Genomic DNA, 15,506 nt, shown 5'->3' on the forward strand with positions numbered 1-15,506 from the left:
TGCAGGACAGCTTCCCTCCAGGACATGCTTGCTTTACACAGTCTCCTTCTCAGTCTCTGTCCTCAAGTAGCATCTGAAGTCACGGAGTCCACGTCAGAGGAACCAAGCATTCAGGCTCGTAATGGCTGGTGCTAACAAGACGCAGCAGGAAGACCTCCATCACCCCTCTGGGTGGTTTATCAAGAAAACTTAGTGCAGTTCATTACTTTCTCGGGGTCGGAGGAGGTGTTGGGGATTGAACGCTGGGCCTTGCATTGCTCAGTGGGTCTGCTTCACCACTGGGCACGCCTGCTCTGCTTGCTCCATTACTTTCTTAACCAAAAGATAGGACAGCAGATTCCCAGGTCTAGACTCTCTTAGTGACGCCCAGGGCTGTTTTCACACTTCAGATTAAAACAGCCCAGGAGAGCAGGACGGCTCTCCAGAGCATTGGGCTTGGTACAGTTAGTTACTGGACTGCTGGGACCTCGGTTTCCTCATCTGTAAATGGGGACCATGGGTCAGTCAATCGTGGGGGCCATCTGAAGACTAAAGACTTGGCAGTGGAAAGAGAGCCGGCACCTCCAGTAAGCACTGGGTCACGTTAACCATGACCACTGTCTCCCCAACAGCTTCCACGTCACCCTGGGACCCCGTGAGGCCATGCAGCTGGACTCCCCATTTCACTATGAAAAATTTCAGTCACAGGAAAGACTGAAAGAATCCTGTCCATGCACACCCTGCTTCCCTGCAGCTTTACTGAGATATACTGAATAGAAATGGTACCTATCCACATTGTGCAAGGGGGTGTTCTGACCCAGGAGGAGTGGTCTCCATAGTCGAGCTGGCAGATCCATGGCCTCACACAGTCATCTTTTGTGTGTGTGTGTGTGTGTGTGTGTGTGTGTGTGTGTGTGATGAGAACACTGAAGACCGACTTTCTTAGGAAACTTGAAGTGTGTGTGGTCACCATGATGTCATTAGACCCCCTCATCCTGCACACCAGGAACTTGGTGCCCTTTGACCCAGGTCTCCCTGTTCTCCCCTCTCCTGGCCCTGACCACCCCATTCCACTTCCTGATCCTACAAGATTCCACACACAAGTGTGTGATTTCCTTTCTGTGCCTGGCTTACTTCACATGGCTCCATCCTCCAACTTCACCCATATGGCCACACGTGATATCTTGCTGTATTTCATTTATTTCCTGATGGCTATATTTTCCCCCCAAAACCATTCAACAGCAAATAGCCATCAACATGCCCTCATTGCTGGACACCCCAGCGTGCAGCTCTTGAGAACAAGGTACTGTCCCCAGCAGCCACCAGGGCCGGTGATGCTGAAAGACCACCTGTCCCTACTCAGGCTGTCTGGTCCCACAGAGGACACTGTCTGGCTTTGGATGTTTTGCCAATCCAATGAGGGCAAGGTGTCTCTGATGTGGTTGTATAAGTCCCTCTTATTACCACTGAGATGGAACAGCTTTTTACATGGTCAAGGGATTGTGCTCATTTTTCCATGAGTATCTGCTCATGGCTTTGATCCATTTTGAAATCATATTTTTGGTTTCTTCACCTCTGCTTTTAAGAACGCCTTAATTCCTGATGAGATTAAGGAGTTAGTTACAAACTGTGAATATTTTTGTACAAATCACAAGTTACAAACGTCTTCTCCCATTTGTCTTACGGAGCTTGTAGGCATGAAAAACTGGCTTAAAAAATGGGCTTTATTATTATGCAGCTGAACTTATAAAGCTTTTACTGGATCGTTTCTGGACTTGGAGTCCTAGATAGACTCAAAACTCTCTTGCTCCTGGTTTATAGAGGAATCCCCTCACATTTTCTTGTAGAAGTTGTAAGATTCCATTTGAAAACCTGATCTCTGGTGCGCTTGGGGTCTCTCTGGGTTTTGGCGGGAGGTCTGGATGCACTTTTACTGCTTTCCCAGATGGTCATCCATCCACTGGTCCCCTCGTGGCTTAGCGATGACCCTGCTCCGGCCACTCCAGACGTGGACATTCCCCCTGTGTCCTTGGGTGCTCCTCTGGACCTCCCCTGGGCCCCCTGTTCTGCCTTCCACGTCCACTTTCCCAACAGGCTCGAGGTGTGCATTCCTGCCTGGTGGCCGACAGGAGGCCGTGACAGCCCTTCTTTAACATTCCTGGCTATTTTTGATTGTCTGTTATTTAATATCAACTTCATGATCAACTTGTTAAATTCCAGGGGAAAAAACAAAACCAAACAAAACAGCCCACCTTCATTCTTTTCTCAAGGACTGTGCCAGACAGTCTACTAACCTGGGCTAAAGGGACATCTGAGGGCAGGCCTCAGGGCACGGAGTCTTCCAGGACAGGGGAGGCACACAGCTCCACTGTGTGTATATACGGGGTCTCTGAGGAATGGGTCCTACAATGGGTTGGATTGGGTCCCCCAAAAGATACACTCAAGTCCTAACCCAAGTTATACCTCAGTCCTACCTCAGAACCTGACCTCATTTGGAAATATGGTCTTTACAGAGGTAATCAAGTCACAACGAGCGCATTAGGGTGGTCCTAATCCCAGTAACTGGTGTCCTTTGGGGGAGAGGTAGTTCAGACAGACAGACATGCGTGAAGATGAAGGCTGAAGCTGGGTGTGGTGGTGCATGCCTGTCATCCCAGTGAGTCAGGAGGCTGAAGCAGGAGGATTGAAAATTCAAGGCTGTCCTCAGCAACTAAACAAGACCCTGTCTCAAAATAAATCCCAGAGCTTGGGAGGCTGAGGCAGGAGGATTGCGAGTTCAAATCTAGCCTCAGCAAAACCGAGGCATTAAGCAACTCAGTGAGACCCTGTCTCTGAACAAAATACAGAATAGGGCTGGAGAGATGGCTCAGTGGGTAAACATCTCTGGGTTCAATCCCTGGTATCCCCCCACAAAATAAAAAAAGATGAAGGCAGAGGTGGGGTGGCATGCCTGCAAGCTGCCAAGGAAGGACAGAGACGGCTAGCAAGCCACCAGAAGCCTTGTGACAAGCAGGCATCAGATTGTCCCTGGATCCCGAGGAAGGAGCCAAGCCCGCCGTCCTCCTGATCTCAGGCTTCAGCCCCCAGGTCCCCGAGTCTCCGGAGCTGGACCACCCTGAACGCGGTGCTCTGCTACGGCAGCCCTGGCCGACTAACGCAGGCCCCTGGAGGCCTCTTAGGCCAGAAGTGAGCCTCGCCTCAGCTCAAGGACACCCCAGCACACTGTGCTCTCCTGTCCCTGACCTCAGGTCACCAGGCCTGTTGCTCTCCTGCCTTGCAGTTGGAAGAAGGAGTCTGTGAACACATCAGGGCACTGGGGGTGTGACCTCACTCTCCATGGGTGGCCAAACCCACTGAGGCCAAGGCCAGCGCATGAGTCACTTGTTCACTGTGGCTCAGTGGGTCAGGGGGGCCAGGCAGAAGGCCCGAGTTCGGGGGATATTTCCTTCCCCCTTTCCTTTAGAACCTAGAAACAGTCTCCTACAAGTTATCACCACAAGAAATAGTGAGATGGCAGACGCCCCTCCCTCGTGCCACGCCTGCCTGTGCCATGGCGAGATAAGGACAAGGACTTAGGGGACAGGGACAGAGCACTCACTGTGTGCCTTTGGACAAGCTACTGAACCTCTCTGGGCCTCGGTGCCCCCATGTCTTCTCCAGGGGGTGGGGAAGGCCCCTACCTCACAGAGTGTGTGTCACCATCACAGGAGGAGCATTTGGTCAAGAGCCAGGTTCATAGCAGCAGTCACCACTATTCCCAGGAATGTCCCCCAAATAACTTACCCAAAAAGGCAAGGTTGGCCTTCCCAGTTTGGAGTCCTCACCCATGATCCCGAGCACACTGCCCAGAGCACCGCCTCCTGCTTCCCCAGGGAAGAGGGGGAATGAAGTATGACCTCATCTGCCCCCGCCAGCGTTAATTACTGAGCGCTTTCTAATTATGAAAAGGAAATTATATCTCAATTCATACTCTGTTAAAAAAAAAAAAAAAAGGAAAAGAAAGAGCCCTCAGAGGGCTGTCACTTCTGGGCCAGGCGTCGGCCCCCAGCCAGCAGCAGGGGTGTGGCCGGCCATGGTGGGCAGGCGCGTCCTCTGTCCAGGGCAGCAGCCTGAGTCACCAGGCCCTGCTGCCGGTCGGGCCTCCGGCTCCTGTGCTGTCCCCCTGTGTGTGTCCAGCCAACCTTGCTCTGAGTTCTGTGCTGGGGACCAAGAGGCAGAACACATGTCCCCGCTCCCTGCCAGCGGGAGGGACACAGTCATCACGGGGCCTGGTCCCCGCGGGGAACCCTAGGGTGGCTATTTCCACAGACATGGACCCTCAGCAGGGACTTCAGGGCTGTCGCTGCTCCCAGTTTAGGGGAAGGAGGGGGACCGAGGCCCCAGGACACAGGAGGGAGGTGGGAGGTGACAGAGGCCAGCTGCCCAGAGCCCCTGTTCTGCGTCAGCCTGTCCCAGGCCCTTCTCTGGCCCCCCACGTTCTACCTGGGTGCTGTGAGCAAAGGGGCCTGATCCCCGCGGGACTGTCATTTGCTGGGTTTGTGGGACCCGGGGTGTCGTGGGCTCTAGGGCTCTTCACCAGCCCACACACCACCAAGAAAGAAAAGTGCCATGGCCTGCCGTGTCACTGAGGGGTGACGTGTCCCCACTCCTAAGTCACATTCCCGCCTGGGAACAGCGTGCCTTCCATACAAAGAAACACAGCAGAAGCAGTGACTGCCTTAAACAGGGCCTCACAAGACCCGAGTGGCTACAGGCACAAGGCTGGCCCTTCCTGATGCCACCAAACCCCTTTCCAGCCAGCTGTGGGTCTCAGCACAGATCAGGGGGCAGCAAACTCTGCCTTAAAGCGACAGAGTTGAGTACCTAATGCTTTGTAAACCACAGTCTCCGTCCCAATGCATGGGCCTATGTGCCGATAAAACTTTATTTATAAGCACCCACAGTTGAATTTCCTGTGACTTTCACCTGTCACAAAATACAAGGCTTCTTTCAATTGTTTTTGCCGCCGTCATTTAAACTATGAAAACTACCCTTGTGAGCTGTGCAGAGGCGGGGGGCTGTCTTGGCACATGGGCTGGGGGCTGCTGATCCTGTCTCCGGGCTCTTCATATCGGGCCCAGCAAGAGACACACGTTCCTTATTCTCATTTTATCAACCAGGCAGTGTCATAGAAGCCACATGCCCAGCCACACACAGCTGGGAAGTGGGAGAGCTGTGTTCCAACCCCGCAGTCCAACAAGCTCGGTTTGAAGAATGCTGCTGCCCTAAATATATTTGCCTTTTAACATTTTTTTCCTTTTCCTCTTGCTTACCAAAATTACACGTTTGAGATTTACAAGGAAGAAAAGGAAAGTAACTCCACCCTCCAGAGATAAACAGTGTTGAAGATTTTGAAAACACAGACGCACCCACACTGACTAGTTCCAATGTTCTGAACACTGTGTGACTTGGGAAGAGTTGCCTAACCTCTCTGAGTCCTTGTCTTTCAAATAAGGGAGCTGGATGAGCTGTGTCAGCTCGGCAGGCTCCCAGCCCTGACTGTGGGGATGGTTTGCAAGGATTGCGCAATAGCAGTTGGCTCTGTCCTAATGCTTGGGTGTGGAGGGTGAGGTCAGCCCTTGCCAGCCACTCAGTGTAGGCCTGGGTGGCGCTCAGTCTGCCTGCCTGGGGCTACACACTGAATGGCTGTGGAAAGGTGCAGGGACCCTAAGGCTCCAGCTGGGGTCCTAGGAGGCCCCAGGCTGGTTCCAGGCACTGCCCTCCCTACTCAGGGAGGAGAGTGCAGAGCCAGCTGGGAGGCTAAGGCTCTGGCTAGTGGCTGCCTGGCCTCAGCTGGAAGGACTGAGGCCTCAACACAGCAGGGTGACCTGGCTGGATGCCTGGGCCCATCTCTTGAGCCAGACAGAGTTTGGATCTGTGTCTAATGGTTACCAGCTGTGTGACCTTGGGCAGGTCACCCCTCGGGCCTATTTCCTTTCTAAACTTTGAGGTCCATCAGCACCCCCCAGGGTCTCCCACAAGCTCAGGAAAGGCCACCTTCTAGGGCCCCCGGCATGAGGAAAGGCTCAATAGGCGTGAGTTCTAGCCCTTTTTTTTTTCTGCTATTTTTCAACATTTAAAAAATCCGACCCTCTCCCTGAACAGAGCGGGTTGCTCCATTGTGGTCCATCAAGATAAAGGAAGCTCAACCCAGTAAAGTCGCGCCACCCTTGGCCATGTGCATGGTGCCTGCCCTGTGCACGCCTTGTCCAGTTACCCGCCATTTTATACTGGACCCCTGGACTGCTCTGATGCTGAATGCTCTTCCCTGTCCCTGCCCCACAAGAACTTTGGGTCACTTCCCCCAACTTTGCTCCCTTTCGGCAGGAAGCAGCTTGGAGATGTCGTCGCCCGTTTTTCCACAGACGTGGAAGGTAGACTGGACCGTGGGGCAATGCAGCAGTGTCCACTTTATGCTTGAGATGTAGCCCTTGCTGCTCGGCCACTGCAATTGATTTTTAAAATGGACATGTTTCTTCCCTTCCTAATCTCAGGGGAAATAGGATTACCTCTCTCCCCATCCCAGGCAGAGTTATCTGTCCTGAGGACACACCCACCATAGGAAGGAAGGAGTCCAGACTGGGGGATGGTACCGGAGGGCCTCAGAAATGACCATCTCCCCAATTAACAAGTGAATTCAACTCCAAACAGAGAACAAGGGAAATGCAGCCTTTAAATCACCTCTTTAAAAGCCCCCTGTTGCTGCTGATGGGCAGAATCATAGCCTCTGGGACAGGAGTCCCCTGTGTTTCTCTTTTGCTAGCAAAGTAATAAACCTTCCTTTGCCTTTTTCTCGAAAAATTCTACCTTTTCACATATTATGGAACAACTGTGTGCCACCAAAGGCAACAGGTGGGGGACTTGGAGGGGAGAAGACAGTCCCGCTGTCAAGTGAGTGACTTTCACCCTTGAATCCAATCAAGACATCAGGAGGAGGTCCTCCAGGCCCGAGAGGAAGATGTGGAAGAGACAGGGGAGTCTCCCTGACAGCAATTCTGGCCTTGTGTGATGGAAGACCTGATGGCATTCTGGCTGGACAAGGAGGGCAGAGTGAGCAAGGGCCCTGGTGGGAAAAAAGGAGAACATTCGAGGAAACCAACCCACCAGCGTCAGCCAGGAGTGGGAGCTGAGGGGGACAGCCAGCCAAGGGAGGACCCTGTGGGGCTGTGGATGGGGTGGGACACAGGGAGCCCCAAGAGGTCCCTGAGCTTGATGACCACCACACGGTGAAGGGGCTGCGGACTCTGAGAGAGCACGCGTAGCTGGGGCGCTGTCCCCTCTCCTGTGAGCAGACCCAGGTGTGGTCCACCCTGGCCCTGTCCTCCCAGTTTGTCTTTGTCCTATGTGGGCATCATTCCCAGTTTACAGAGGGGGAAGCTGAGGCTCAGAACTGATGAGCTGCCTGCCCACAGGCACCAGGCAGACGGTGGCCAGGTCCATTTTCTAATCGCCATTCGTGGGAGTGCCTCCCCCTTTCCTGTGATCCCAAGACAGATCCAAAGCTGCTCCAAGTAGGGCCAGGAGCACGCTGCTCCCTCCCTCCTTTACGGGAGGGGGCTCACCAGGTGTGGCTTCAAGGCCACACACTGAAGGTGGGGAGTCCAGGCTCCTCCTCCTCACCCCTGCAGCCACCAGGCTTATCCCCAAGCCCACTAAGAACAGGGAACCAGGTGAGAAAGGCCCAGCTCTCGCCTGGGTCTACGTCCTGCTTCTTCCCACGACAGCCAGGCCCACAGCTGTCTTTCTGCCCTGCCCTTGTGGACTATGGTCTCTGTTCACCTGACTGTGCCAGCCTCTCTCTGGCTCTGTCCCCTGCTCCTGAGTCATATGGGACCTAGGCAGCTACACTTTTACCATGTCTCTGTGCAGGTGGCCCAATGACCTGTGTTGTAGGGGTCAAGGACGAAACTTCCCTGAGCTGAGCTGTCCCACCCACAATCTCTGAGAGTCTCCCGTGAGCTGGGCCTGGCAGTGACCTTCGGATGCCAGTGCTGGGGAATCATAAGGAGAAGGCAGCTGGACCCTGCTTGCCTATACCCACCTCCGGGGCCTCTCGCCAGCCACAAGTTTGGCTGCTGTAGGCCCAGCCTATGGACGTGGCCCTGGAGGCTCAGAAAGGAGCAGTGAACCAGCAGCAGGGGCTCCAGCCTCCCCTCTCTGCCCTTTCCCACAAGGGGTAAAAGGCAAGCCCAGAGGGCACAGACACCAGGCTCCAGGGCAGGGCCATGCTACCACCATGATATTTGTATAAAAAGCTGTCTTTCTGAAAAAATTTGGGCAGGGGAAGGCATAATGAATGTTGTTGGTTAAAAAAAAAATGGGGACAAATCAAGTCGGTATGCTGTGAAAAGACCAGCAGCTGACACTGAATGAGTCAATGCAAAAAGTATGTTGAGGTCCTCAGCTGAATAAGTAGGATAAACAAATAAAGAATGTCTTCGCCTTCTTTCTCTCTTTTGAGATACGGGAGGGCGCAGCTCTTATCTGAAGACTGCTTTGGTGTTTTCCTCGACCTATGGTCAAAGGAAGGTAGAAAATGCCCTTTAACAAAAAGTTCAGTGTCCTGAACTTCTAGAAGAACCCAGGCGGAAAGTTTGCGCCTGCGAGGGCACTTAAGTTAAGGGAGGCAAATGCAGAAGTTGTTCTGATCCCCGGAGCAACGACACAGAGTGGCCAGCAAAGCCCCTCCCCCAGGGCAGGGGAGGAAACCGCAGAATGTTCCTGACTCGGCACCCCAGCGCGGGTGGCGCAATGTTTATGTTTGTGTATCTACTACGTCCATGTCACCGCCGCGGGCTCGGCTGCCCAGGGGCCTGGGGTTGGGGGGCAGGTCCCGCAGGGGGTCTTGCCTGGCGTTTGGGTGCAGGTCCTGGCGACCCGCCCAGAGCGCCGCGGGATGGGGTTCCGAGTTCGGCCTGTGCAGATAGCAGGGGTCAGGGAGTGGCAGGCGGGCCGGCCGAACCCGGCGCACAGTAGGCGCTCTATCAGCGCATATTTGTGGAGTGAGGAAAGGCATAGGGAAGCGCGGTCTTGAGCCAAGGAGACAAAGCGTGTCTGGCGGCCCCTCGGGGGCGCTGTCGGGCTGCGCAGTGGGTCGCCCGGGTTCCCCCACATGTTGAACCCCCGGAATCCGCAGTCAGCCTCGAGGGCCGCCCGATTCCCGGCCCCCGATTTGTCCTTGGCTCACCTCTTCTGGGGACCACCTGAGCAGGCAGGACAGTTTTTCAGTGGGGGCATTTTCCTCGCCCGTAGTTTAAAAAAATAAAGAAAGAAATTAAAGCTACAGTATAAACTGGGAAACAGGAAGACTGTATGGAGTGAATATTAGTTAATAAATATTAGGTATTAAGGTGCTATAACAAACATGCTTTAGGTAAACATATTTTGATGTTAGAACTTTAAGTAAACATATTTTGCTGCTGTGCTAAGTAAACATGTTGATGTGACAAGTGTGAAGTGTGTTAGGTATAGATAAGGTAGTGACAAGTGCGAAGTGTGTTAGGTATGGATAAGGTAGCGAATAACAAATGATGTAAGGGGAAAACCCCAGTAGGTGTAAACAAGTAAAAGATTATAAACAAGTAAGGTAATGCTGTAAATTAGATATAAATATTGGGCACGGAGGACAGGCAGTACCATTCAGGCCATCGATGCTACCATCCGCCTGATGGTCCGTCCAGTCTCTGCTCCGCCGCCTGCTGTGTGAGGATCCTGAATAAACGAGGCATTGAAAGACATCTCCGAGAGTCGGTGTGTTCGTGTCGCCGGGATTCTGGTTCGGGTAGGACACGGCCGGGGATCCGCCTGCGGTTGACCTCCGAAACCAAGGCCCCTCCAGCCTCGGGAGCTGCTCGCGACAAAGACGTTTCCCGAACCTCTCCGGCCCGACTCACCCTGGCCGTCCTAAGTACACATGTAAGTGGGGACAAAGTCATCAGTTTTCTCTAACCCTCATCTCGGGGTCCTTTCTGCTGCCCCCACCCCCACCCCACCCACCCGGAAGCGTGATGCTGGGCAAGTTGGTCACTTCTCCTTGGGAACCCCAGTTTCCCCACCCCTTGGCGGGAAGGCAATGAGAGCAAGGGGCCCGTCTGTATGCAAAATCGCGGGGGTCGAGAAGGAGGTCTCCGAGGCCAGGGAGGGCAGCGGGCGCCCGCAGGTGGCACGGGGCGCGCCCTCCTAGCCGCTGGCGACCCGTTCAGCCCTAGCCTGGCAGCACGCCGCCTTCTCCCGCGGGCTCGGGAGAGCGCGGCTGGCCGGGCCTGGGGGACGCGGGCGGCTGGGAGGGCGCAGCCGGACAGCAGGGCGGGGGCCGGGGCGCGAGCCAGCGCGCCGCAGCGGACCGGTTTAGAGGCCGATGACGTCTTTGCCTCTGGCTGCGCGGCGCCCGGCCCGAGCGGGCGGGTGACGTCACCGATCACCACGTGATCACCATTCAAACAAACAAACCCTCCCCCCCGCCGGCCCGCCCGCTCCGCCCCGCCACAGGCCGCTTATAAACGCGCCGCCCCCGGCCGAGCGCAGTGCGAAGGAAGAGACGACAGACCGGCGCCGCGGACCGATCGCAGGGCAGACGGGATAGCAGCGAGCGAGCGAGGCCCGGAGTCCCGCTAGCACCCCTTGCTAGGTCCGAGAGCAGGTTCTGTTTCGGCGCAGAGACTCAGGGTCGGGCTTTTCTTCGAAAGCCGCCGCCCTGCCCTTGACTTCCGAAGACAAAGAGCAGCGAGGACCGGGCACGCTGGGGGCGCTGGGGCCGGCCATGGTCATGGAGGTGGGCACGCTGGACGCCGGAGGCCTGCGGGCGCTGCTGCGGGAGCGCGCGGCGCAGTGCCTGCTGCTGGACTGCCGCTCCTTCTTCGCGTTCAATGCCGGCCACATCGCCGGCTCCGTCAACGTGCGCTTTAGCACCATCGTGCGGCGCCGTGCCAAGGGCGCCATGGGCCTGGAACACATCGTGCCCAACGCCGAGCTTCGCGGCCGCTTGCTGGCTGGCTCCTACCACGCCGTGGTTCTGCTGGACGAACGCAGCGTCGCCCTGGACGGCGCCAAGCGCGACAGCACCTTGGCCCTGGCCGCTGGAGCGCTCTGTCGCGAGGCGCGGGCCGCGCAAGTCTTCTTCCTCAAAGGTACGCCCTTGGGAAGCGCCTCGCCGACCGTGTAGAGGGACCCCTGGCCCTCGGCTCCTGGCGGGGGGCAGCCCCACCTGCGGCGCTGGGCGCCCACGTCCTGTCTCTGGGGTCATGCCACTGGCTTTGTTTGGCTCTAGGAACAAAGACTTGCCTGAGCCTCTTGGATGTAAACTCCCAGCCCCTGGTGGGTGGGGGAGTTGTCTCAAGGTGCTCCCTTCCCGTGGTTCTAATGGAAAAAAAAATGTCTTTGTCTTCCCAGGAGGGTATGAAGCTTTTTCAGCTTCCTGTCCGGAGCTCTGTAGCAAACAGTCGACCCCCATGGGGCTCAGCCTTCCCCTGAGTACTAGTGTCCCTGACAGCGCAGAATCTGGATGCAGTTCCTGCAGCACCCCACTTTACGACCAGGTTAGTAGGGGCCCAAACCAGAAGGAAGAAGTAAGAGCTGGCCAAGGCCTGGGACATCAGTGCCAGTAAGAATGTAGAAAGTGACTGCGGCTTTATAACAGGAACAACGTGAGGTCTTATTGTTCCCCTGTTGAGGGGTCTGATGAAGCCGAGTCCCTTATTGCTGGCATTGCAGAAGTTGACGTCCTGGCCCTGTCCAGGCACATGGGCTTCTGCTCTCTTTATTTATACTCCATCAGCAGAGCCTGGAAGGGCCCCCGGAATCTGGAACTCACTTTCTGGCAGGGAGTTTTGTGGGTGTGGGCACTGGTGCTTGCTTGGAACAGGCTTGATGAGTGCTGGATTTTTCTGGATTTCAGGGTGGCCCAGTGGAGATCCTGCCCTTCTTGTACCTGGGCAGTGCCTACCATGCTTCCCGCAAGGACATGCTGGATGCCTTGGGCATCACTGCCCTGATCAATGTTTCGGCCAATTGCCCCAACCACTTTGAGGGCCACTACCAGTACAAGAGCATTCCTGTGGAGGACAACCACAAGGCGGACATCAGCTCCTGGTTCAACGAGGCCATAGACTTCATAGGTGAGCAGGGCCACCTGGGACATTTCTGCCCCTCCCCATTTGGGTGACAGCATAGCCCCTTTGGCAAGGACTCAGTTGAATGATCCCTATCTGAGCCTTTCAGACATTAGATACTAATCTGGTGTCACAGCGTCCCTGCAAAATATGGAAGTTGATGTCCCACTTCACCGAGGCTCAGAAAGGTGGATCGATTTGTTGAAGATCCATCTGCTAAGTGGGCACACTGTCTGGGTTTAAATCCCTTGCTGTCCTTTGCCTAATGCCCATGTTCCCTCCATGAATAGTGCCCAGTGGCTGCGTGAGGTGATGTTGACCCCCTGGCTAGGACACGCATGACATTTTGCACACCCCACTCTTGGCCCGGGTCCTCCTCCTGAGCTCTGGCTTCCTTTGTCTTCCAGATTCCATCAAGAATGCAGGGGGAAGGGTGTTTGTCCACTGCCAGGCGGGCATTTCCCGGTCAGCCACCATCTGCCTCGCTTACCTCATGAGGACTAACCGGGTGAAGCTGGATGAGGCCTTTGAGTTCGTGAAGCAGAGGCGAAGCATCATCTCCCCTAATTTCAGCTTCATGGGCCAGCTGCTGCAGTTTGAGTCCCAGGTGCTGGCCCCGCACTGCTCCGCCGAGGCCGGGAGCCCTGCCATGGCTGTGCTAGACCGGGGCACCTCTACCACCACCGTCTTCAACTTCCCCGTCTCCATCCCTGTCCACTCCACGAACAGTGCCCTCAGCTACCTTCAGAGCCCCATCACCACCTCCCCCAGCTGCTGAAAGGCCCTGGAGGTGAGGAGATTCCATCCCTCCAGGACCACAGGCTCTTCCTCCAGAAGAGAGGCAATAACTCCAGAGATGGGCTTGTGGGTGCTGGTCCTTATTTATTTAATTTCACCCAAGTTCCCTGGGTTCTGAGCAGTTGCCATGGTGACAGTGTCAAGACATTTGCTGAACTCAGCACGTTGCGGACCAATATACAGTGGGTACATCAAGTCCCTCTGACAAAATGGGGCAGAAGAGAGAGGACTCCGTGTGTGAGCTGCTTTCTCTTTGCTTGCTTCCGTTTTTTCTAGAAACTTGATGCTTGACATACCTACCAGTATTACCATTCCTGATGACATATATGTATGAGAATATACCTTATTTATTTTCCCATAGGCGGTCTGCCTTCACAAATGTGTCTACTCCTAGAAGAACCAAATACCTCAATTTTTGTGTTCAGTACTGTACTATCTTGTAAATAGATCTGAGCAGGTCTGTTCTCACCACTGGTGGAAAACACCAGTGTTGGTTTATTTAGTTGCCAACAGTTGTGTGTTTGCTGGTTATTTATGACCTGAAATAATATATTCCTTCTTCTAAGAAGACATTTTGTTATATAAGGATGAATTTTTTTTATACAACAGAATAAATTATGTGATTTCTATGAAAATCTCAATGCTTGTTTCTTTGGCAACCCTGCCTGATCCCTGTCCTGCTAGTGAGGGAAGCATTTGGACCAGTGCCTGAAGAATCTGATCCTGCACTCCTTGGTGGCCCCTGGGTCCCATGAGATGACTAGGTCGCCAGGGAATGTGCTAGGGTAAGACACCAGTGCTAAGGCAGAATGCTTGTACAGGGTCAAAATGTCCCCTCACCCCCTGCCGTGTCCTTGTCAGCAGCCTGGTAACCTATTATGTCACCCAGGGAGTCCAAGTGTCCAGAGCAAGGAAGAAAAGGCCATCTGCCTGGGTTCCCTTTCGCTTCATGCCTTCCACCTTCCTCTGGTTAATATCATGTCCCCACCCCCAGCTGTGCTGGAGTTAGGAAAATTGTGTTTTTCCACAACATGACATAAATGTGCTCCTCTGCGCAAGGCGGTGGGTGCTGTGGCGTCAGGAAACCCTAACCAGGTCTTTTGCATCTTTATCTGCAAAAGATGTTGGGACCCCTGCACAGCTTCGAGGCAGGGGTGGGCAGTTGGAACCCGTTTTTTTTTGTTGTTTTGTTTTTAATTTCTATGTGCTTTGCATTTTATCACCTGCCAGTCCCTCTTTGCTTTTGAAAAAAGGCTTTACTTCTGCAAAACAAATATATCCAATGGCATATGAGCAGGCCCAATCCAGAGAAAGCTCTGTAAGGCCTCACCCCCGCCCCCCCCCCCCCACCAACTAGTGTGACGTTGGGGACCTCCACGCCAACCTCTGCAGACAGAAACAACATTGTGTCTGCTGCCTCCTTTGGGTCCCTTGCTACTCTGATTTGGTAATTTCAATGAAGATAGGCAATTAAGTCTGACTTGCTACAGGGCAGTATTCTGAATTTTTACCTTCCTGCCAAGCAGGCTAAGAAGGAGGTGGCATAATTGACTACCAACCCACAACCCAGTGCACAATGGTGAATTAAAGAACTGCAGAGCTCTTGGGCGGCCGGGTCCTGGGTGCCTGCTGCCACGTGCTTGTTTCTGGACAAAGTGCCAGGGGACGCAGACAAGAAAACACACCATTCCACGGACCTAGGAGCACCCTGAGCCACGGTCCTCATTCAGCCCCGGCTTTCAAGGGCTTTCACAATTGGTGTCCTTGACTTCTCCCTGTTGGTCCACCTCTGGCACTTGACCTGCAGGCCCTGAAAGATCCCTGTGTTCTAAGATGTGAGAGCTTCCCGGGGCCTGGCAAGCTCATTTCCTTGGCTGGGTTTCCGGCTCATGGCAAGTGTGTTCCTGCTTTTCAAAACAAACTGTACCCACTGTTTTCATCCAACCCTAGAAATTTACTATGGCAAACATCTCCCTTCGTGGAAATGTACCAGCGACGTTGTTGGTGGTAGATGTCATGGCTGACTTCCCCGTGGGCCTGGCCTTCACTTTTGACTTGGCAGGGGTGAGCCAAAATTAATCTCCAGTGGGATCCACTCAGTGGAAAAATACAGCAGCTGCCTTAGGGAGCCGCCAGTGAAAACAGCCGGCGCTTTCCACAGCTCAACCCCTGCAAATCAGGACAGGTCCATAGGCTGGATCGCAGTGTCCAGGCCTCCAGGAAACGTCCCATTGGACCTGACACTGTTTTTTTGGGGGGGAAAAAGATGAGTATCTCCTGATGAAAAGAAGTACTTTCACTCTATTAAACTGTTTGACAGAGACAGCCTGAAATAGAGACAACTTCATCACCTGATACTGAGAATGAGAGAGTGACAGCTGTCACTTTTAGAGTTAGCACCATGAGTCAGGCACAGCCTAAGGGCTGTGCACATTCACATGCAACCACAACACCCATTTTCCAGAGGAAGAAACTGAGGCTTAGAGAGATGAAGTAACATGTCCATGGTCATCCAGCAAGTACACCGTCTTGCAGAGATGGGAGGCCAGGCCTACCAGAAGACAGTACTAAGAGTCCAGCTCA

The 15,506-nt window shown here is 54.2% G+C and overlaps 1 protein-coding gene across 1 annotated transcript; it reads left to right on the forward strand.

The window, feature by feature from the left end:
* The first annotated feature begins 10,170 nt into the window (after positions 1 to 10,170).
* On the forward strand, positions 10,171 to 13,558 carry DUSP1 (dual specificity phosphatase 1). Its single transcript, XM_081291433.1, has 4 exons — positions 10,171 to 11,144; positions 11,407 to 11,552; positions 11,912 to 12,131; positions 12,533 to 13,558. The coding sequence occupies exons 1-4, from the start codon at positions 10,778 to 10,780 to the stop codon at positions 12,901 to 12,903; spliced, it is 1,104 nt and encodes a 367-aa protein (XP_081147559.1). The 5' UTR covers positions 10,171 to 10,777; the 3' UTR covers positions 12,904 to 13,558.
* The last annotated feature ends 1,948 nt before the right edge of the window (positions 13,559 to 15,506 follow it).

This window comes from Spermophilus citellus (assembly GCF_964194105.1).
Source record: "Spermophilus citellus genome assembly, chromosome: 1".
Classification (NCBI taxonomy): domain Eukaryota; kingdom Metazoa; phylum Chordata; class Mammalia; order Rodentia; family Sciuridae; genus Spermophilus; species Spermophilus citellus.

Coding starts and splice junctions, on each gene's coding strand:
- DUSP1 (XM_081291433.1), top strand. CDS start 10,778: ATGGTCATGGAGGTGGGCACGCTGGACGCCGGAGGCCTGCGGGCGCTG. Junction 11,553..11,911: donor GCACCCCACTTTACGACCAG/GTTAGTAGGGGC, acceptor TCTGGATTTCAG/GGTGGCCCAGTGGAGATCCT. Junction 12,132..12,532: donor CGAGGCCATAGACTTCATAG/GTGAGCAGGGCC, acceptor TTTGTCTTCCAG/ATTCCATCAAGAATGCAGGG.